The sequence below is a fragment of the Dama dama genome, chromosome 19, assembly GCF_033118175.1.
Source record: "Dama dama isolate Ldn47 chromosome 19, ASM3311817v1, whole genome shotgun sequence".
In the NCBI taxonomy this organism is placed as follows: domain Eukaryota; kingdom Metazoa; phylum Chordata; class Mammalia; order Artiodactyla; family Cervidae; genus Dama; species Dama dama.
This window is the reverse complement of record NC_083699.1, coordinates 92179527-92202198: the sequence shown is the minus strand read 5'-3', so window position 1 is coordinate 92202198 and position 22672 is coordinate 92179527. Positions and strand designations below refer to the sequence as shown.

Below are 22672 nucleotides of genomic sequence, written 5' to 3'. Positions count from 1 at the left end.
ACCTAGAAGTTAGTCTCCCCAACAGAAAAGAGTGCTCGGAGAGATAAGAAGTGTCCACAGTGTCATGTCACATAGAGGGCTCGGCAGTCTGGAAGCCCAGGAAGGAAGTTCTGGGATAAAGGGAGGGGGAGAGGAGTGCTCACATATGGCACCCTGGGCTTTGGGAAGAGACTCTGAGTTCCATGGTATATCTCTTTATTAAGTTTGGCCAACTTTCAAGGTGGCTTTTTATCCTTTCTTATTCATGCTTATTGTAGAAAAATTATAAAATACAAAAAAAAGTTCAGAGAGGAAGAATAAAAATGGCCACTGCTTGCTTTTCTCACAAGAGTGGCTTTATGACTTTTGGCTTGCTCTTCTCAGTCTTGGCTGGCCCGACTATGCTAACCTTCCACCCTGGTTTGGGCTTCATCATTCCCACCTCAGCACCAGTTCTTCACAGCGTAGCTCAGATAAAATAAACGCTGGAAAATAAAGTGATTTGATGAGCTATAAAATAATACATTCTGAGTAAATGATTGATCTGATGATCGCACCAAGGGAAACACACATAGATAATTAATCAGCACAGAGGGCCTCATGGCACAAACATTTGCAAAGCCTCAGCCTTCTCATCCGTTCAGGTTTTGTCCTTGTTAAAGCATGAGCTAAATGATGGATTTGTCTATGTGACTTCTTGTCTCCTGGTGGGGGACAGGGGAAGGGAGGACTGAAGGGCCCTTCTACTCAGTAACTCATATGTTGAAAAGTTAAATGCCTGAGAGTTTAGGCTGCCCACCATTTGTAGTTCCTCTGGTGAGAGGGGAGCAGAGTGCACTTGTTTGGGCTGCTGTAGCAAATTACCAGAAATGTTGCAGCTTAAAGCAACACAAATTTATTATTGTATAGTTCTATAGGTCGGCTGGTTGACCGAGGTTGGCTCAACTAGGATCTCTTACTACACTCTCACAAGGCCAAAATCAAAGTGCTGACTAGTGTGGCTCATGGTGAAGCCCTAGGTTCATTCCGTTTGTTGACCGAATCCATTTCCTTGTAGTTATAGGACTGAGATTCCTGCTTTCTTATCTTGGCTTAAAGAGGTCTCCCTCTGACCCTTGGAAGTGAGCCCCTGCAGCTCAGAGTTAATAATGGCATGCGGACGACTTCTCACACTTGGACTCTTCATGACTGCTGCCCCCACGCCTTTTTCAGTCTCTCTTCTGCCTTCTCTTCAGCTGCATCTCTGACTCCAGGGAAAGAAATGTCTCTGCTTTTAAGAGCTTGAGTAATTAGGTTGCACCCACCCAAATAATCCAACATAATTTGCCCATTTTAAGCAAACTTTAATTACATCTGCAAAGTCCCTTTTGCCATGTTAAGCTATACATGCACAGCCTCTGGGGATTAGTGCATGGACGCCTTTTCAGGGGAGATGAGGGAGGGGTTGTTGTTCAGTCTCTCAGTCATGTCTGACTCTTTGCGACCTCATGGACTGCAGCATACCAGGCTTCCCTGTCCATCATCTCCTGGAGCTTGCTCAAACTCATGTCCATCGAGTCAGTGATGCCATCAAACCATCTCGTCCTCTGTCATCCCCTTCTCCTCCTTCCTTCAATCTTTCCCAGCATCAGGGTCTTTTCTAATGAGTCAGCTCTTCGCATCAGGTGGCCAAAGTATTAGAGCTTCAACTTCAGCATGAGTCCTTCTAGTGAATATTCAGGATTGATTTCCTTTAGGATTGATTGGTTTGATCTCTTTGCAGTGCAAGGGACTCTAAAAAGTCTTCTCCAAAAATGCAGTTCAAAAGCATCAATTCTCCTTTATGGTCCAACTCTTCCATCCATACATGACTACAGGAAAAACCATAGCTTTGACTATATGGACCTTTGTTGACAAAGTAATGTCTCTGCAGGGGTGGGAGGGGGCATTATTCAGCCTACCTCACAGAGTGATGGCAGGAATGATTGGACTCATGATATAATCCCTCTCCTCCTATCTTCCCCACCCTGCTGTGTCACACAGACCCAGTGTAGCCTCTTAATATTACTCTTGTTCACCCTTAGCAGCTTTTCTAATCTACTTAGAAAGCAGAAATAGGCACCCTCTACTTTGAAATCTTTCTGTAATGTCTCTTGGGGTCTTTATCCACAGATTGGGCAATGATGGAATACCTGCTTGTTTCATGTCTTTTTGTAGCAAGAGAAAAATTTAGTTGTGAAACCCACTTATATAAATGTGTATCGTGATCATGACTCACATTATCATATTTTTCCTACAATTTTTGTTATGTGTAATGGGTCACAGTGATATTTTTACCTCCTATTGTTGACCCATTCAGGCTTTGCCTGCTTTATGGCTCCACTGAGCTTTTTTCTGAATTTATTTCATGATTTGTAGGCAAACCCTTGCTTACCCTGTTCATTTTTAAAATGGCAAAATGCTTAAGTCATAATCCTGATTGGAGAATGCTTGTATGACAGGGTAAGTCATCTTCACTCAGATATTGAACAGACTGCAAAGATTCCCCATTAAACTGCACCACGGCTCATTAAACCCCATTGGTGAGAAAATTGGGTCTTTGTTAAATGTTTATGTTCTGTGCTAATGTTAAATTTAGAATATTTCTCTTGTAGGTACCTTTGGGAAAAATTCTAAAGCACCAGCTAAAGTGCCAAAAGATATTAGCCCATAGTTCCCAAAGAGAGGATCTGGAAAATATCTACCCACCCCTGTGTTTGTTCTCAGGTTTCTATCTTGCTAATCTTTATATTTCTTATTTGTTTTTATTTTCTTAATGTCAAACCTTGTGATATTCTGATTACTTTTTTATATTCTCAATAACTGATAAGGACTGTACTTCAGGTTTTAAAGCAAAAGAGGGAGTTGATTATCTGGAACTATGTTTGACCGTGTTTGAAATCAAGGAAAGGACATGTGATTGTCAGTGTTTTTATTATGCATCTGTATGTTGAAGAAATAATCTCTGTCCACAAAGCACTTACATTCCAAAAAAGGACTTAAACAAATGCAAATACTTATGACAGAAATGTGATTCCAGAATGTGCTGTTTTAATTAATCTGAAAAGAATAATTTCCCCTCACATAATATTTATTAGAAATCCTCTACATATATTCCAAAAGAATTAGTTGGTTATTGTGTGGCAAAAGTTATTTAGAGCTAGGGAGCCTTTCTCAACAGGAATCCAACAAGAGAATTAAATTCCACTGAAAATGATTTCAGGAACTATTTTCTCATTTCTCCCAGAGACCATGCTTCATAAGTATCATTCTGGCTGCACAGGATGTAACTTGATTCATTATATACAACAAATGTCTTTGGACAATGGTTCTCAAGCTTTTTGGTGTCACAACCCTTCTAAAATTCTTCAGAATTAGGAAAGACCTCAAGGAGTCTTTGTTTGTGGGTGTTATATCTGTCAACATTTACCAGGTTAGAATTTAAATTTTTTAACATAATTTCATTGATCTCTTTAAAATAATAATCATGAACAATTTACATGCTAAATGACATTTTTTATAAAAACTAAATTTATTTCCAAGACAAAAAATTTACTGGGGAGAGTGACACATCTTTGCAAGTCCCCTTAATGTGTGGTGTGACAGAAGACAGCTGGATTCTCACATTGGTTTCTGAATTCAGCTGCACTAACACACATCATAAAACCTCTAAGTTCCACTCTACACAGATGAAATAACAAGAATGAAAAATGCAAGTAACACTGTCATAGTATTATGAGATAGTTTTGACCTTGGGAATCTTCCTGAATAAGTCTCAAGAACTCCCAGGTGTCCCTGGACCATACTTTGAAACTATTGCCCTGGGGCACTGGGGCTTGTTTCTCCCAAGTATCTCTAGGGGAAAGGGCTGTAATGATGTGCTAACATGTGGTATTTTCTCCACCACCAACTCAGTACCAACATAATATATCATATTGATGGCCAAAATAAAATTGAAATGTTTTAGGGCTAAATCATTCATGATGGTCTGTGTAACTTCTAATTTACAACATTGTTGTTTAGTTGCTAAGACGTGTCCAACTCTTTTGCGACACCATGGGCCTGTAGCCCACCAGTCTCCTTTGTCCATGGGATTTCCCAGACAAGAATACTGGATTTGGCTGCTATTTCCTTCTCCAAGGGACCTTCCCGACCCAGCAATTGAACCCTTGCTCCTGCACTTCAGGCAGATTCTTTTACCGCAGAGCCAAATGACTTAAATGAAATAACATCTAGTGGTTAACTTTCTAGATCAGGCAGTGTTTCTCTGACCTCTTTCAGAAGGGTTAGGATTTCTCATTGTATGTCTAGGATATGACTGGCAAAGCTTGATTGGCAAAACCAGTACACTGATTCTGCTGCCAGGCCTTCACTGAGAAGATTGAGGCTCAAGCTAATTTCAGTATTCCAGCCTACTAGAATACCTCAGCTATTTTGGAGCCTCTCCTTGTAATCTCACTGTGTACAATATTTCAGAAAAGTGGGAAGAGTTACAGGAGAATTTCTTGTATACAAATTTTAGGAGGGGAAAAAAGTCCTGCATTTTCCCGGTAATCATTTTCGGAAATAGAAATTGCTGCCTTGTTTATGAGACTACCAGGGTTCTCCACCTGTCAGCCTGACAAGGTTCCGCTGCAGAAGCCAGAGACGACTTTGATTCTCCATGTGTCAGGGACAAGCGTCATACATACTGATTTGCACAGAAAACCACATAGAGCACTCTCCAGGGAGAGCCAGCATTTTGACAAGGCTGAGACTTAGACAAGACTTAGAGCAACAGGGGTAGGAACTGTTGTGTGATGCTGTCCACAGACCCAGGCAGAGATTGTGCAAGTTGCTGAGAGTTCCTGTATTAAAATAGCATTTGAAATTGAAATTCCTTGTAAAACACCAAGAAAATATGGGTCAGAGAGCTGTTAATGGAGATCTAGTGAAGGGACTGTCAACAAATCATCCTGAAGACTTAGAAGTGACTGAAAGAGCATTAGGAAAGAGGTTAGTTCAAAAGATAGTAACAAAAAAAAGTAAGACATTATTTCAGTCAATACATTGAGGTACCAAATGGGGTAAGGTAGTCATTATCTGAATTTTTATCTCTAGTTATGGTTATTGCATTTGAGATAAGAAAATATGAGTTCTGATGCTGTAATAGGGTTCTCTTCTTTTTTCCTTTGTCTTCAACTTTTCTTTCTGCTTATTCTGTTCAATCTGTATTAAATTAGAAATTGAAGAGAAAGCCCCCATTGGCTTTCTGCTCCATAGGCTTCCCTTCATCACCAGCTTCTCAGAAGTGCCATCCACACCACTGCTTCATTCATTCTCCCAAGACCCTTCACTGTTTGACTACTGAAACTATAACATATTCTCAGAAAATAGTTGAATTATTATATCATTCATTGAAACCACTATTATCTCAGTGATTCAATGGCATGTCTCAACCATCCACTGCTCTTACATGGGAATAGGGGTGTGTGTGTGTGTGTGTGTGTGTGTGTGTATGTGTGTGTGTGTATTTGAGCATAAGGTTATATATGTTTGCATTCCTTACTACCAAATCAGAAGACAGAACAGATTTTTCTCTAGCTAAAAAGTCAAGTATGGGGAAGGAACCCCAAACCCCAAGCTGAGCATTGAAACTCATCACTAAGTGATGAGAACTACGGTATGACAAAAGCAAGCATGACATAATTCCCTGGTAAAATCAGAGGTTAAAGAGATCAGATTGTATCTTCTTCTCTTCCTCTCCACATGGTGTCTGGAATGTTCTCCTCAGACTATCCCAAGCAGTCTAATCAAACTACACCTGGCTCTTCAACCCAGCCTCGGACCTGGGTTGTCCTTACAAACCCAACAAGTTTCGAGCAGAGCCGGTGTGAGCATGTCCACAGCTATTCCAAGAGGTTCTCTCTTAGGAAGAAGTGCCGTGAGAGTCTTGGACATTGTGTGTGAGACTGAGCCCCGCCTGCAAGCTAATTGCATGCATTTTTCAAAGCTCTCAGCTCACCAGTGAGAGTGGGTGGCTAATTTCCTGATTCACCTATTCAACTCATTTGTGGTCCCAGCAAATATTCCCTCTTGTAGGACACACTGCCTTGTTTTATTTCAAAGCTGTTCCATTTCTTCACAGGGTAGATAGGAATGCCCCCAAGTAATAGCTTTTTCTTTGTGGGGGACAGCATTTATGCAGTGGAGTTCAGTTCTTTGTGCAAAAGGAATTGTGGGAATGTCAGAACAGTTTTGAACAAAACTGGATATTCAATTAAAAGACCCTCCAAAGGTCCAAAGCTCTCACTGTAGATTCAGAGTCCATCCTAGCATAGGGCAGACTGCATAAGTGGGGAGCTGGGGAAAGAAACCCAGGGATTTACCTCCCTATTTGTGAGCCAAGGCAACTCATGTGCCTGGGAATGCAGACAAGCTGCAAGTCATCTTCAAAGCTTAGAAATACAAATAAGCAACTACAAAGACTAAAGTCCATATTAGTAGGGCTTCCATGAGAGAATTTTTTAACTTAAGAATAACTCTCTACCAACAGTGTAAGAAGTTTTCCTTTTCTCTACACCCTCTCCAGCACTTACTGTTTGTAGATTTTTTGATGATGGCCATTCTGACCAGCATGAGGTGACACCTCATTGTAGTTTTGATTGGCATTTCTTTAATAATTAGTTACATTGAGCATCTTTTCATGTACCTGTTGGCCACCTGTATGTCTTTTCTGGAGAAATATTTATTTAGGTCTTTTGCTCATTCTTTTTATTGGGTTGTTGGGTTTTTTTTTATATTGAGCTCCATGTGCTGTTTGTATATTTTGGAGATTAATTGATACAGCCACTGTGGAGATCAGTACAAAGGTTCCTTAAAAAACTAAACAGGTAACAACAACAACAAAAAACTAAACACAGAATTACCATCTGACCCAGCAATCATACTACTGGGCATATAGCCTGAGAACCATAACTCAAAATACACACATACTCCAATGTTCATTGCAGCATTATTTACAATAGTTAGGACATGGAAGCAACTTAGATGCCCATTGACAGATGAATGGATAAAGAAGATGTGGTAACTATATATAATGGAATATTACTCAGCTATAAAAAGGAATGAAACTGATTCAACTGTAATGTGTGGATGAACCTAGAGCCTATGATACAGAGTGAAATCAGTTAGAAAGAGAAAAACAAATTTCATATATTAACACATATATATGGACTCTAGAAAAATGGTACTGATGAATCTATTTGCAGGTCAGAAATAGAGATGCAGCTACAGAGAACAGACTTGTGGGCACAACAGGAGAAGAGAGGGTGGGACAAATTATGATAGTAGCATTGACATATATATACTGCCGTGTATAAAATGGACAGTTGGTGGGAAGCTGCTCTATAGCACAGGGAACTCAGCTAAGTGCTCTGTGATGAATTGAGAGGTGGGATGGGGGTGTGGGTGGGAGGGAAGCTCAAGAGGGAGGGGATATATGTATACATATGGCTGATTCACATTGCTGTTCAGCAGAAATTAACCCAACATTATAAAGCAATTATATTCCAATAAAAATTATAATTTTACTTTTATTCCACACAAAATTCTAGTAAAAGGAAAATGCTGGTAATTCAAATTCCCAATTGTGGACCTCCCTGGTGGTCCAGTGGTTATGACCCTTTACTTCCAAAGCAGGGGGCACAGTTCAATCATTTGTCAGGAAACTAAGATTCCACATGCCTATGATGCACCAAAAAAACAGACAAATAAAACTCCCAACTGAAGCCTTTTTGTTTTGATTCGATTCAGGATCTTGACTCTATCCTAGCAGGAGGAAGAGGTTACTTAGCAGAGAAAATCGTCAGCCCCCTCCCACCACCACCTGCAAAGGCTCAGAGGTGGTACAAATGTGAACAGCTATACACTAGTAGAGGGTACATCTCTGCCATTCTATCATGATTAAGGATCTATTCATCTAGAATAATGAAATCGACTCTATGCCTAGTAAAACGGAATCTGGCTAATCGTCATGCTGATTCATGGCATTCTGTATTTGTTGTCTCTTTACCCCAAAGCTAGTTGCTGGGTTCAATACTCCTTTCCCTAGGATAATCTTTATTAAATAAAAATCTATTCCTGATGGATATGGTTTTCAGCCACTTGCTGGTGCTTAGGATCAGGTTTTGCAAATACCCCACATGTATATTTCATGTTTCTTTTTCTCCATGTATCCCTTATCTGTGAGTATCTCCCAAGGATCTCTCATGAACTCTCTCTCTTTCTATATACTTCACCCAGGCAATCTCAGCCACTCCTGTGGCTTATGTTCTACCTACATGCTTATTACCCTTAAATTCTTTCTTCTGCTTTAACTCTGTATAGTTACAACCTTAATTTTTTTATTTTTTGCAGTGCTGGGTCTTCATTGCTATGCAGGTTACTCTCTCTCTAGTTGTGGTGCGAAGGCTTCTCACCTTCGTGACTTATCTTGTGGAACACAGGCTCTAAGGAACTTGGGCTTTAGGAGCTGTGACTCCCAGACTCTAGAGGGCAAGCTCAGTGACTGTGGCGCTGGGGCAAAGTTGCTTCGGGGCGTGTGGGAATTTCCCAGACCAGGGATGAAACCCATGTCCCTTCCATTGGCAGGCGGATTCTTTACCACTGAGCCACCAGGGAAGCCTCTGGTGATAACCTTTTACTTCTAGCTTTCTTATTGAAATTTCCATTTGAAATTCCACCTGCCTATTTAAGTCAACATATCAAAAACCAAACTTGCAAAATTCCCCTGTCTACAAATTTCTCTTATGCAGCCCATTTACTGCCTGCCCAGGGTTGAAACCCAAATCTTGCTTTCTCTCAAGCACCGAGACCTACCAGTTCTTCATCCCAAATATATTGTGGGTATTATCGCCTCTGCCCTATCCTCCCTGACATTATCTTTTCACTCACTAAAGCTAACCATAGTCTAGCAACATGCTAGGGGTTAGTGACCCAGAGGGAAGGTGAGAACAAATGAGTAAGGAAAATACAAAGCACTGTGGTCACTGACCTCTAAGAACCCAGGGTGGTGGATGTTCAGGAAACAGCAGGATGTACAAGAGTTGAGGGGCCTGAATCTAGGACTCTTCCGGTCTTGGTACAACTCATCTCTTGCCAGAACGTTCGGGAAAGCTTCCAGCCACATGTCCATTCTGTCCTCTACCCTGCTGCCTAAACTTGATCTCCAAGGTTTAAATCAAATTGTGCCTCTCTGTCACTAAAACCCTCCCATTATGGCAGGACAAGTGCCAAACTTATTGACCCTACTTACAAAACAGTCCAACTGAGCTCTTTTTTTCTCCCCAGCACTCTCTTAAATAACACAGCTATTAACCTCACGGTGCATGAAATAGTAAAGCAAAGAACAGAAATGAAAATGCCCATTCTGCCTTAAAAATTTACCATCAGTATCATTTTCAACCACCCTCTCTTTCCCTTTGGCAATCAACTCAGTGGATCATTCTCCTAATAATATGTTCACACTGCATGACTGTTTCAAACATCGAGACACTGAATAGTTTTGATGAACACAGTTGATCAGTGTGTGATTACTCACTGCTCAGGTATATGCCCAGAAGCTCTGTACACCTACGGTATATAGGAGCCATGAAGCAGACTGCCGAAAATGAATCCTTAGGCCCTGCTCTTAGGAACATTGGGTCCATCTGTATAGATGAGTGTGATCTTGAGAGAATGAGAGCCAGGTGCCAACCACCTCTCCCTTCACAGGAATAAGCTGCTGCAACAACTCTTCATTCATTCACTCACTCAGTCATTCGCACATCAAACACTTCTTGAGCATGTGCCAAGAGCTCCCAGTCTTTTCTATGATATGTTCTGTGATCCCAAATTCTGGGATCAAAAAGGAGTGACCCAGGTCTTTACTGAGGGATCAGAGGGCTGGGGGAAACTTGAGAGGCTTTTAAAGATTGAATAAAGGTTTGGGGTTTTTTGTAGCAAAAAGTGTGTGTTTGTGTGTGTCTCGCTTTATGTATTTAAGGAAAGAGGAGAATGGTAGCATCTGGATGAGAAACAGATAGCTGCCCTGCTAAAGTGAACCCAAATGCCAAGGTAATTAGAAAATGATACACTGTGTTCAGGAAATTCTGACAAGTTCAGTGTGGCTAGAGGGAGGCAACAGAGGGCGGGTAGGGAGTTCAGACAGAGATGCTGGAAGGCAAACAGTACACAGATTATACAAGACTTGTACCAAGGAGCTCAAGCTTTCTCTGTAAGCAGTGTGGAGCCCAGAGAAATCTTTTAAGCAGGGCAGTGACTGATGAGGTTGATTTTGGTTAAAGGTTCAGTATGCATCTATCGATGAATTTGAGAAGATGAACATTTAATGAGTGCTTTATACAGGTGACCACAGCCAAGGACAAGTCTATGGCCACATCCCAGCTAACTCTGCATATTTGTGTGTGTCTCCCCTAGTGACGGTGTTGGCCATTTTCCATGAACTGCATGTCGACCCTGACCTGTACACACTCTTGTTTGGGGAGAGTGTGTTGAACGATGCAGTCGCCATAGTCCTTACATAGTAAGTACCAGAACTTGGCCTGTGCTTCTTTGACCAAGTGAAAGATGCTTCAAATATGGTGATAATTCCTAGGGGCTTTAATAGTATCTTTTCTCTTATATCATAGAGATAAAGGCAATTTCTAGCTTTTAAGGAATAATTACCACTGAAGAGTTCCAATAATGTGTACATTTCATTGTGCACTTAATTTCTAACACTATTAATAAGTTTCATGTTTCCAGTCTATGATAAAATACTACTCAGAGGGTAACACTTTTGTTTCTTGGTGTATATATTTAGCTAATTCACTTAGGGTTCCTAAAAGGCACATAAATAAGCTTTCTTCATTTTAAATCAGTATCATTTAATTTTTTCAAGTCATTTTCCAGATAATAGAATAGAAACCATTGTATTTACAGGAATTTTGGCAAATCAGAGATAGAAGTTGAGAGTCATAATTCTCTATTTATCAATGCAAATGTCACGCATTATAGAAATACACACATTCTAAAATCATCCATGTGATAAGTAAAACTGATGAAGCTTCTGCTAAGAGGTAATATAATTTCTCTTTCATACTGGAGGAATTTTCATTTCAGGATGAGAATTAGCACTCTCTTCTCACCTCTCCTGCAGGCACTCACCATTTATATTTAATAAATGCCATTTTGGTGGCTTTCACTATGTCAGAGGTCTCTTCTTGGTTTTAGATTAAGACTAACATTTTGGGCAACTGTCAAATACCTTAAAGGAAAGTAGCCATCTAATAATTAAATGTGACAACAAGATTCAATTCAGGGTGCTAATTACTTTGAGTGCATTTGAAAATGTATTGCAAACTAACAAAGGATTTTTAAAAGTCAGATCTCACAGAGCAGTGTAGGAAACAACAGAGAGGCACTCCTCTTTTTTTCTGCCAGCTGACATTTCTCAAGACTGCCACCCCAAAGTTCAGCAACTTTCAAGAAAGAGTCAAAAAAACACCTTATATTTCACCTGATTACCAAGAAGTGCCTTTCCTGCTTTTAAGGAAAATATCAGTGAGTCCAAATTAAGAGCTACTCAGCCATTAAAAAGAATTCATTTGAATCAGTTCTAATGAGATGGATGAAACTGGAGCCCATTATACAGAGTGAAGTAAGCCAGAAAGATAAACACCAATACAGTATACTAGAGCATGTATATGGAATTTAGAAAGATGGTAATGATAACCCTATATGCAAAACAGAAAAAGAGACACAGATGTACAGAACAGAATTTTGGACTCTGTGGGAGAAGGCGAGGGTGGGATGTTTAGAGAGAACAGCATCGAAACATGTATATTATCAAGGGTGAAACAGATCACCAGCCCAGGCTGGATGCATGAGACAAGTGCTCGGGCCTGGTGCACTGGGAAGACCCAGAGGAATCGGGTGGAGAGGGAGGTGGGAGGGGGGATCGGGATGGGGAATACATGTAAATCCATGGCTGATTCATGTCAATGTATGGCAAAAACCACTACAATATTGTAAAGTAATTAGTCTCCAACTAATAAAAATAAATGGAAAAAAAAAAAGAGCAAAAGTCGTGGCACATTCACAAATGCCAAAGAATGCTTTTAAAGAAACACCAAAAAAAAAAACAAAAAAAAAACACCAAGAACAGTTCATTAGAACATCAGAAATCTCTGTCTAAGAAATACTAGTATTAAGGGAACATTTGGAGTAAAATTTGTTTTAAAATCTGTTGAGTCTCTCATCTTCACTTCCCGAACTGCCAAGTTGTAAAAGGCCAAGCAAAGTGAAATCACTAAAGCGCAAATGAGCTTGGGAAAGAATCGTGCAGCTACAACCAAGGAAAGGTTTGGCCTTTCTGCTTTCAGCACTACCATTCACGGTAGTTTTCCATTAAAAATGCAGACTCCAAGGATGAATGTTGATGCTGCTGAGCACAAGCCTGGGGGACATTCGGAACAATCCATTTAATATCGCCTCGGGTCAATAGGTGGCTATTAACTGGCAGTGCATTTTCTACTTCCCTACCCATGCATTGAATGTCATAATAAAATGTGTTTCTCACCATAGCAGGATCCCTTCCTTTCTAGGCACCAGACACTTGCCATTCTAACCAAAATCTTGTGCTTCCCAGCTTTGACATTTCAGGTATTGTACAGAGTGACCCCAATAAGTTTTAACTTTAAAATAAAGGTAATTCTAAATTAGGAGTTCTTGACATGGACACTGCCATGCATTGAAATCTGCAGGCTATTCTACCCAGTGCATGCGGATTCCATCAGCCTCTCCCGGGAGTTCTGCTGAGCATTAATGCACAGCTGTCCCTCTGTATCCACAAGGGACTGGTTCCAGGCCACCTGTGGATACCAAAATCCACGGGTGCTCAAGTCCCTTATATGAAATGGCATAGTACAGCCAACCCTCTCTACCCGCCAGCTCCCTGTCTGCAGAGTCAGCTAACGAACCTCAGATTGTTCGATGAGGAACCTGCGGATTCATCGGGCCACTTGTACTTAGGTTATGCTGAGTCTGGACTCTGTCCACCTCTGCTATTAACTACTTCTCTCGCCTTGCACAATCCTCCATGTGTTTTACTCTTCACTTTTCTCACATGCTTCTTAAACTTAGTTTACAGCCCATATGACACTCTCATTTTATACATTTACTTACCCACACATTCCCTCTCCTTTTAATGCTGCACCTCCACCCTCTGTCTTCCAACTATCTTCTATTTACCTTGCAAGAGCCCTATTAAAAAGTTTTCCATAACCTTCAGACCAGAAGTTCAAACATTTGTCTCTCCATGTTTCTCTTCCTTCACTCTAAACTTCACATAGTGCCCAAACAAGTCTCTGACTTGTAACCTACGCTTTTCTTTACCTGCACAAAGCTCTCTCTTCACAGCTCCTGTTTTTGGCTCATCAAGTTTTTTACCACATACCTCGGACTCCTCCTCTGGGAACCACTAGCCCACATGCTAAGACCCTACTCTTCCTTTCCATGTGCCTCTGATTCTCTGCCAGCTCAGCAGTGCACTCTTGGGTTTACATGTATATTTTCTTCTCTAGATAGTAATGTCTGAAGATGGAGTCTTTGCACCTGAAACGTACATCAAAAGAGAAAATGAAAATCTCTTTTGTATTTTCCCTTGCTCAGTTCCATCTTTGTGTGGTTTTGAAGTTTAAGAATAGAGTTTTTTATTGTATCATGCAAAAGAAAAGACACATTTTTATATGAAATCAAGTACAGTAAAGGACCTAAATCATCAACCACTATGGCCTTTGCAGTGACTCTGGAGCCTCTTTGGAATGGTCATACACTTTCATTTACCTTCTCATCTTCCACCTACAAATCTCCTTGTTTAAGTACCATCCTCTTAATAGTTAAAAAAAGTTTTATTGTTAGTTTTGTGACAATACTCTGTTCTAGCATTTCTCATTCAAATACAGAGTAATTTAGCCATATTTTAATTTAAATTGGGCCTTTCTGGTGACTCAGTGGTAAAGAATCCACCGGCAATGCAGGAGACACAGGAGATGGGTTCAATCCCTGGACAAGGAAATGGCAACCCCTTCCAGTATTCTTTTCTGAAAAATCCAATGGTCAGAAGAGCCTGGTGGGCTACATAGGGTCGCAAAGAGTTAGACACAACTGAGCATTCATGCACACCATAACACCACAGTTTAAATTAGCTTTTCTGTGCTAATCTAAGTAACCAGTTAGAATACTTTTTCTTAGGCTAAATGTGCTCTGAATTTCAAACAACTACTGTAATATATGATTGAATTTGATGACCACAACTCCTGAACACAGCCATGCATGGTGGGTGATCCAGAGTTACCTTAAGATAAAAGTAACTTTATTTAACAAAAAGTTTTGGAATTAGCTTTCCTCTGATCCATACGATTGTTCCAAGTATATAGGGAATATCATGCCCAAACATGTATGCGTAATGACTCATGAATGAATTCCACGTGATGGATTTGCATTTCTAAGAATGCGTAATAGACTATGAAGGAAGGCAAAAGATATGATGAAGACATCTTAAAAGGTCTGTGTTTTTGAATCCTGAACAAAGAGGCAACATGGTAGGGTAGAAAGAGCCTTAGATTTAAGTCAAAAAGCTGGTGTCAGGATTGTCACGAACTAACTGTGCAGTTATTACAGTTGACATGGAATCAACCCAAACTGCAGTAAACACAAGGGGAATCTGTGTGAGCTGAGGTAACTGAACAGCAGGAGTAGACATGGCTCAGAAAAGGGCCCAGTGAAACAAACACAACTCTCTCCTCACTCAGCTTCTTCAGGGTTATCTCACACACCTGGTCACAAGGTGGCTGCCAGCATCCCCCCAGGGCCGTATCTTTAGTCAGGAGAGTAGGGCCAGAATCTTTGTCCCATTATTCCCAGAAATAATCTTGGTACATCTTATAGATTCTGATGCCATTCCAGACTCACTTGAGGCCAGGGAGATGTGCTGAATTTACTGTCTCGGGTCTGTCACATTGTTCATGGACTTAAGGCAGTAACTGGTTTTAACTGAAGCACATGAACTGAGACTGGGGCAAGGTGGGATTATTGCTCAGAGTAATACTGCCACAAAAAAGGAAGAGTGGGGACTTCCCTGGTTTTCCGGTGGTTAAGAATTCACATTGCAATGCAGAAGACATGGGTTCTATCCCTAGTCGAAGAACTGAGATCCTTCATGCCGAAGGATAACTGAGCTCATACTGCTACAGCTAGAGAGCCTGTGCACTACAACAAAGATACCATGCAGCCAAAAAAATTTTTTTTTAATTAAATTAAATTTAAAAAGACAAGTGGATGTATGTTGCTGTGTGTGGCAACTAAGACCCCATGCAGCCAAAATTGGAGGTGGGAGGGGGGATCGGGATGGGGAATACGTGTAAATCTATGGCTGATTCATATCAATGTATGACAAAACCCACTGAAATGTTGTGAAGTAATTAGCCTCCAACTAATAAAAAAAAAAAAAGAAAAAAAAAGTATAATTAAAAAAGAAGTGTGGAGGCTGGTCAGAAACAAAATAAAACCAAAAAAAACATGATGGTGACTTTTTATGACCATAAACTCTTCACACTTGTTTCCTTACCTTTATTGTGTAAGAATACTTGTTCTGTATACATTACAAAATTATTCTGGGCAATAAATAGAGCAATATAGTTGGAAAGGCTCTATAATCTATATAATCTACATAATCTATAAGTATATATATACTTATTATAATTTATATAGTCACTTATATCAATATCTTTCATTCTACTTATACATATCTCTGGTTTCAGTGAAATGACTAAAGAAAGACCTGTGTCTAGTGAAGCATTCCTTCATAAATATGACATTTTATGAACTAAGGAACAGAGAGAATAACCATTTTTACATGTGATTTCCCCCATTAGGAATGAATGACTTAGTTAAAGCACACAGTCTAAAGTTGATAAATCAAGAACTAGAAGTTGAAGTATATTATTTAACATTATATAGGTTCTCACAACCAAAGTTGATATTACCTGTGAAAGCTGATTGGAGGAGGAGAAAGAAAAGCAGGGCTATGTTACCTGAAACACCATGTCTCTCACAGCAAGAAGTCAGTTTTTACATATGGAGTTGATAAATCAAGAAATGAAAGTGTATATATGTATATATATATATATATATATACACACACACATATTATTTAAAAATCAGAGTGCAATGCAAGGGCCACGGGTTCGATCCCTGGTTGGGGAACTAAGATCCTGCATGTGGTGGAGCAACTAAGACCTGACACAGCCAAATAAATAAATATTGGGCTTCCCAGACAGCTCAGTGGTAAAGAATCCTGCCAGCATAGGAACTGCAGGAGACGCGGGTCCCCTGGGTTGGGAAGATCCCCTGGAGAAGGGAATGGAAACCCACTCCAGTATTCTTGCCTGGAGAATCCCATGGACAGAGGAGGTTGGTGGGCTACAGTCTATGGGATCACAAAGAGTCAGACATGCACGCAGAGTCACAGGGCAGCCATCCGAAGAAATAAAGACATAACTGGTTAAAAAGAGATGCTTTCACTATGTGTGACAATGATAAAAGTGAAAAGATGGTTTAATCTATTTTGTGTCCTATCTGAATGTTTGTACGCATTTGAATTAATATATTTAAACTATTCTTCAGGTGATCAAAATAAAAGAAAAGCCAATTTATTTGATGAGAATAGAGTCAATCAATCCTAGCAGGCAAAAGTCACTACAAACAAAATTAAATGATGAAAGATAGACCAGGGAAAGTAGTTTCAACAGACATATTGATAGTCTTTCAAATATGTATTGATTGTCAATCTTTTTAGTATACCAAGTATACTAGTTATGTTACCTGAGGTAAATTACTTAACCTCTCTTTGCACCAGATGTGTCCTTTATAAAACAGAGATGGTGATATTAATAGCACTTACCTCATTGGGTAGGATTAAACAAAAAACACCTGGAATAGGACCTGACTTGTAACACTCAATAAACACTAGATACTAGCTTCTGATATTACTCCTGTTATGAAAGACCAATAAAGAAAAGGTAAACGTGATAGAAAAATGGACAAAAGATGTAAGTAGATAATGAACAAGAGAAGAAACATAACTGGCCAATATTCTACCAAATAAGATCAGCTTCACTAGTAATGAAACAAATTAAATATCATTTTTTGCCTAGCAAATCTTCAAATTTTCAGAACTCAAGAGAGAACAATCATACTTGGGGTAAATCAGAGTTTGGAGAAATGGGAACCCTCCCACATTACTGAGAAAAAAAGAGAAAAGGAATAGAACTTTTATAAAGGCAGTTTGGCAATATTCATAGTCATTAGAATTTGTGAATGCTTTCACCCATTTATTTCATTTCTAAAATTTGTCTTAAGCAATAAAGAGTATGTGTAAAAATTTCTTCATGAGGATGAGTGCATTGCTTTGAACAAAAAGTTGTACTTAAACTACTAGTTGGTTGAGTAAATTATATTAAAATCATGAAATTCTATGCAGACATTTTTTAAATGATAGAAAAGTTATTGATATTAAAAGATATTCACATTATGTTTGTAGGTAAATAGGAAAATGTTACTTTTATATTTTTTTAAATATTTATTTTTATTCATTTATTTGGCTGCACCGGGTTTTAGTTGCCACATGCGGGCTCTTGCTTGAGGCATGTGGAATCTAGTTCCCTGACCAGGGATTGAACCCAAGCTCCCTGCATTGGGAGCATGAAGACTCAATAGCTGGACCACTAGGGAAGTCCTGAAAAAATTTTAAATTGTGTATACTATAAGATCTATTAATATTTTTTTGGCTAAAAAAACCACAGCCAAATTTATGTGTGTATAATTATAATACATTATAATTTATATACAAAATCAAAGTGTTAGGTGGGATCACAGATGATTTTTATAGTCTTCTTTTTTGCTTGGATATAAATATATACAATGATCAGCTCTGGTCCAGTGAATTCCCCACTAACATACTTGATAATTGGCAATCTTCACTTAAATGTAGATTCTGCTGCTGCTGCTAAGTCACTTCAGTCGTGTCCGACTCGGTGTGACCCCATAGACGGCAGCCCACCAGGCTCCCCCGTCCCTGGGATTCTCCAGGCAAGAACATTGGAGTAGGTTGCCATGTCCTTCTCCAATAAATGTAGATTCTAGAGAGCTTTAAATCTGACTTTTTTCTACCCATGAAAGAGAAGAAAGAGGACGATGAATGTTCTCAGTCATTTATCTGCAGAACTGAAGTACTGCCAGCATTGTACTGAAATATCTTCTTGTGAAATAATTGCACAGTGTAGAAACGCTTCCAGATTTTCTTAGAGATAAAATCAGAACCTCATTAAGCAGCTGGCTGTTGGATGATAATAAATACATGCTAGGTTCCTTCATTTTCTGGTGAGCAAATGCTTACAAGGAAATTCAATGTAGATTATTAAAAGAAGGTGGGAAATGGAGCACCGTTTTCTTTTCTTAAATAAGAGTGTTACGCTGCTTAGAGGTTCTTACTAGAAAATGTCATTTAAAGTGTGATACTGGTGAATGCTTGGCACTTAGCATGAGTGACATTTTGAAAAAGCACATTTCTTATAGCGCATGCATCTTAAGAGAAATTTAAAATGGAAATTAATGGGATGGCTGTGAGACTCCAAGTACCATGCAACTAACAGGAACCTTGAGATGTCATCCAGTCTTTAGTAAAAATGTGATGAGGACCTATAAGCGCCAGACATTGTGCTGAGCCCTGGGGATGCAGAAGGACGGCGCAGCCACCTATCCCTGCTCTCAGCTTAACTCCTCAGTGAAACAGGAGAATGATCGCTAACACAGGATTTAATACGTGTAACAAAAACTTGCTCTAAAAATTATCCCAGAAAATAGCTCTGTAGAGATGGGTTCTGAACACACAGTGCTAAGGAAATCTATTCTTCCTCTTGGTACCAGCATCTCTACGTAGATTACAAGCTCCTTGAAGGCAAATAGATGGTTCCCCATCACCCATGACATGAAGCTAATTATCTGGAAGTTTCTCAACCTTTCAAATACATCAGCTTAACTCCTCAGTGAAACAGGAGAATGATCGCTAACACAGGATTTAATACGTGTAACAAAAACTTGCTCTAAAAATTATCCCAGAAAATAGCTCTGTAGAGATGGGTTCTGAACACACAGTGCTAAGGAAATCTATTCTTCCTCTTGGTACCAGCATCTCTACATAGATTACAAGCTCCTTGAAGGCAAATAGATGGTTCCCCATCACCCATGACATGAAGCTAATTATCTGGAAGTTTCTCAACCTTTCAAATACAGATGGGGACATTTTACTAATTATTAAAATTAAAATTCATTCCAGAGGATGGATGTTTAATATTCTTCATATTGCTTCTTCTAAATATATGAAAAGCTTTATTTGTATCCTCATTAGCTCTACTTCTCCCATTTGACCCGTAGCTGTAAACAAAGGGGTAATACGAAGATGTCTCCTTTTGATGAGCGTGAACCAAAACTCTTATACCAGCCAGAAAGTACAATATTTCTCATAAATCTGCTTAACTTAAACTTAACTTAACTTTCTTATATCTGACATATCTTTCTGAGGATAAGTCACTTTGATATTTGCCTTGAAAACTGATAATCAGCATGAAATGCATTTATTTTGATGCCTGTCTGGATACTGCTGGTATACATAATTGGAAAAAAAAAAAAGTTATGGTCCTCTTGGCTGAAGGGTCCTTGTCCTGGCAGTCAGTTCCACGCCGGCTTCTTCTTTTGGACACCAGATGGCGGCACCTAGCAGGACTGGAAAGGCGTCCTGGTATCTTTAAGAAGCAACTGGGAGGCAGAGCTGAGCTGACCTCCAGCTTCAGCCAGAAGGCCCAGTGTTTGCTGCCACACCCCTGCCTGCTGCCGCAGCCCTGTTCGTTTGTTCTCATTCCTGATGCCTGGTTCCTGTTTCCTGGCTGTGACTCTGGAAGCTCCCCACCCTGCCTCTTAATGTCCGTGTTCAGATGACAGGAATTGACCTTGGCTTCATCCTGGGACTCCATCCCCTGTCTCTCAGGTTAGATCTGACATTTACTCACTATTTCTCTGAAACTCAGGCTTCCCTGGTGGCTCAGAGGTTAAAGCGTCTGCCTGCAATGCAGGAGACCCGGGTTCGATCCCTGAGTCGGGAAGATCCCCTGGAGAAGGAGGTGGCAACCCACTCCAGTACTCTTGCCTGGAGAATCCCATGGAGGGAGGAGCCTGGTAGGCTACAGTCCATGGGGTCACAAAGAGTCGGACACGATTGAGAGACTTCACTTCACTTCACTTCTCTGAAACTCAGAACTGGCTTTGCTTCATGTCAAACCATGCACTACAAACTGACCTACCAAGAATAAATAAATAAAAGAAATCCATGTTGATGGTGTCTTATTTCAATCCCACTATATGTTAATTTATTGACACGTAAGTCAGATGTAAGTGACAGAAGTGAAGTGAGTGAAGTTGTGTCCGACTCTCTGCGACCCCATGGACTATAGCCTGCCAGGCTCCTCCATCCATGGGATTTTTCAGGCAAGAATACTGGAGTGGGTTACCATTTCCTTCTCTGGTGACAGAAACCCAATTCAAATTAGCTTAAGCAAAGGAATTCACTGACCTATTTAACAGGAGTTGGGCTGACTCTGGACATACCAGGATTTAGGGGTTCAAATATGATTGTCTTCTTTCTTGGCTCTGATTCCCTCTGAGTGCTAACATCATTCTTTCCTACTGTAGATAGACTGCACAGATATGTATGTATATATCTATGCACAATAAAAATTTATATATATATATATATATATATATATACACACACACACAGACTATCTATCTACAGGAAAGGGTAACTAATGCTATCTCCAGGTTTATATTGTTCTAGCTCAAAATAACACTTAATTCTCCCAGTATTTGCATAACAGCCACAGAGAAGGACTCTGCTTGTATCGGCTCTGCTTGTATCAGAAGATCACCTCTAGACCAATCACATAGCACTCCATGGAAATTAAACATGGTGACTGGCCAGATATGAATGATATCCTCATCCTTGTGGCCGGTGGCATGGAATCTACTATTAGAAGAAAGTGATTGAAAAGACAAGTTTAATCCCAGAATAACAACTACCAGTTTCACAATAATGGAATGTTCAGGACATAATGAACTGAAATGAAGCAGATAGGCCCCATGCCTTTACAAACTTTAAAAAAAATGCTTTATCTAAAAAGGCAAAAAAAATCTCTTCTAAATGATTTGAAGAAGAGGAAAGGAAATTCCCTAAGTGTAAGAAACAAAAGAGAAATCAGGGCAATAGGGGGAAGCTGCCACTGTCAGTAGCCACATGATTTTCTGTGGGATATAGACCCAGAGGTTTGGGAGCTGGAGTCCCATTTCCCTGTGGAAATCAGAGCCCTGTTTTATAAGCTCATTCATGATAATATACTTGTGCAAAGCTCTTTGAATAAAGCCTGAAGTCTCAAAGTGCTCTCTCCAACACAGACTCTGTCCATCAGCCTTAAGAAATGGTGAGGACACTTGCCTTTTGGATTTTGCATCAAAATCCCTGATCCAGAAAGTTGTGTACAGAAAATACAAGCCAATGAATTAAGATTAAAAGTTTTTAGGACTATTGAAACACCTGCCCCTGCCTTATTTTCCTTCCCTTATTTCTAAATATGCTAAACTTCTCTGAGTGATACTACCTCAACTCAGAAACATGGAAATCCCACAGTAAAAACAATGCTTCCTGAAAATAAATTCACAGCAAAAATTTACAAGCCACAGAAGGAAATGACTCCACTATGAAGAAAATCCAGAAGATAACCAAAAGTAAATCAGAACAAGCACTCTAAGGAACAAAACAAAAAATATAAAATATTGAGATATATTACAAAAAAATGAGCATATTAAAGTGACTAAAGAGATAAGTGGAGGAGCAGAAAACAAGTTAGGAAAGAATAATAAAAGAAGCAGCAAAAATTGTTCCAAAATGAAAAATGTGTATATTGACATTAAAAACTAAACAGATGAGATAAATGTCCTATTAAATGCAGATGGTTAATCAAAAGATAAAATTTGTAAATGAACCAGGATACAGAGCAGAGTTAATTTGTGGCACTATTTGAAGAAATAATGGATGGTAATTTTCCAGAATTGAAGAGAAAAATCAAGACATCACATTATGTCCAGAACTGGATAAATTAAAATTATCTCACATCCAAATAGATTATAGTGAAGTGTGAAATCATCAAAGACAAAGTGGAAGTCTGAGAAGCAACCAGAGAGGAAAGATGAATTGCTGACTATAGAAAACAATTTAGAAGGCAGCAGTTTTCTTATTAGCACTAATAGTTGCCTAAGAACAGTAGAATAATATGTACAAACTACTGAGGGAAAATAACCTATAAACAGGGTTCTAAATAGACTACAAACAAGGTTACCATTCTAGGGAAAAAATGAAATAAAGACATTTACAGGTTAAAAAGAGTTTACCACTCATGGATAATCAGTGATAGAAATAAGAAACTGAACTAAATAGGAATGGGAGACAGGAGTGGTGAGCAAAGAAATTGGTGAAATAATCATAAAT

At 39.5% G+C, this 22672-nt stretch overlaps 1 protein-coding gene across 3 annotated transcripts in view; it reads left to right on the top strand.

The window, feature by feature from the left end:
• Positions 1–22672, top strand: part of SLC9A9 (solute carrier family 9 member A9) — a 676865-nt gene that overhangs the window by 226381 nt on the left and 427812 nt on the right. For all 3 annotated transcript variants that reach the window (XM_061167805.1, XM_061167802.1, XM_061167803.1), the window contains exon 6: positions 10456–10561. In XM_061167805.1, coding sequence (XP_061023788.1) covers positions 10456–10561 — 106 coding nt within the window. The remainder of the gene's footprint in view (positions 1–10455; positions 10562–22672) is intronic.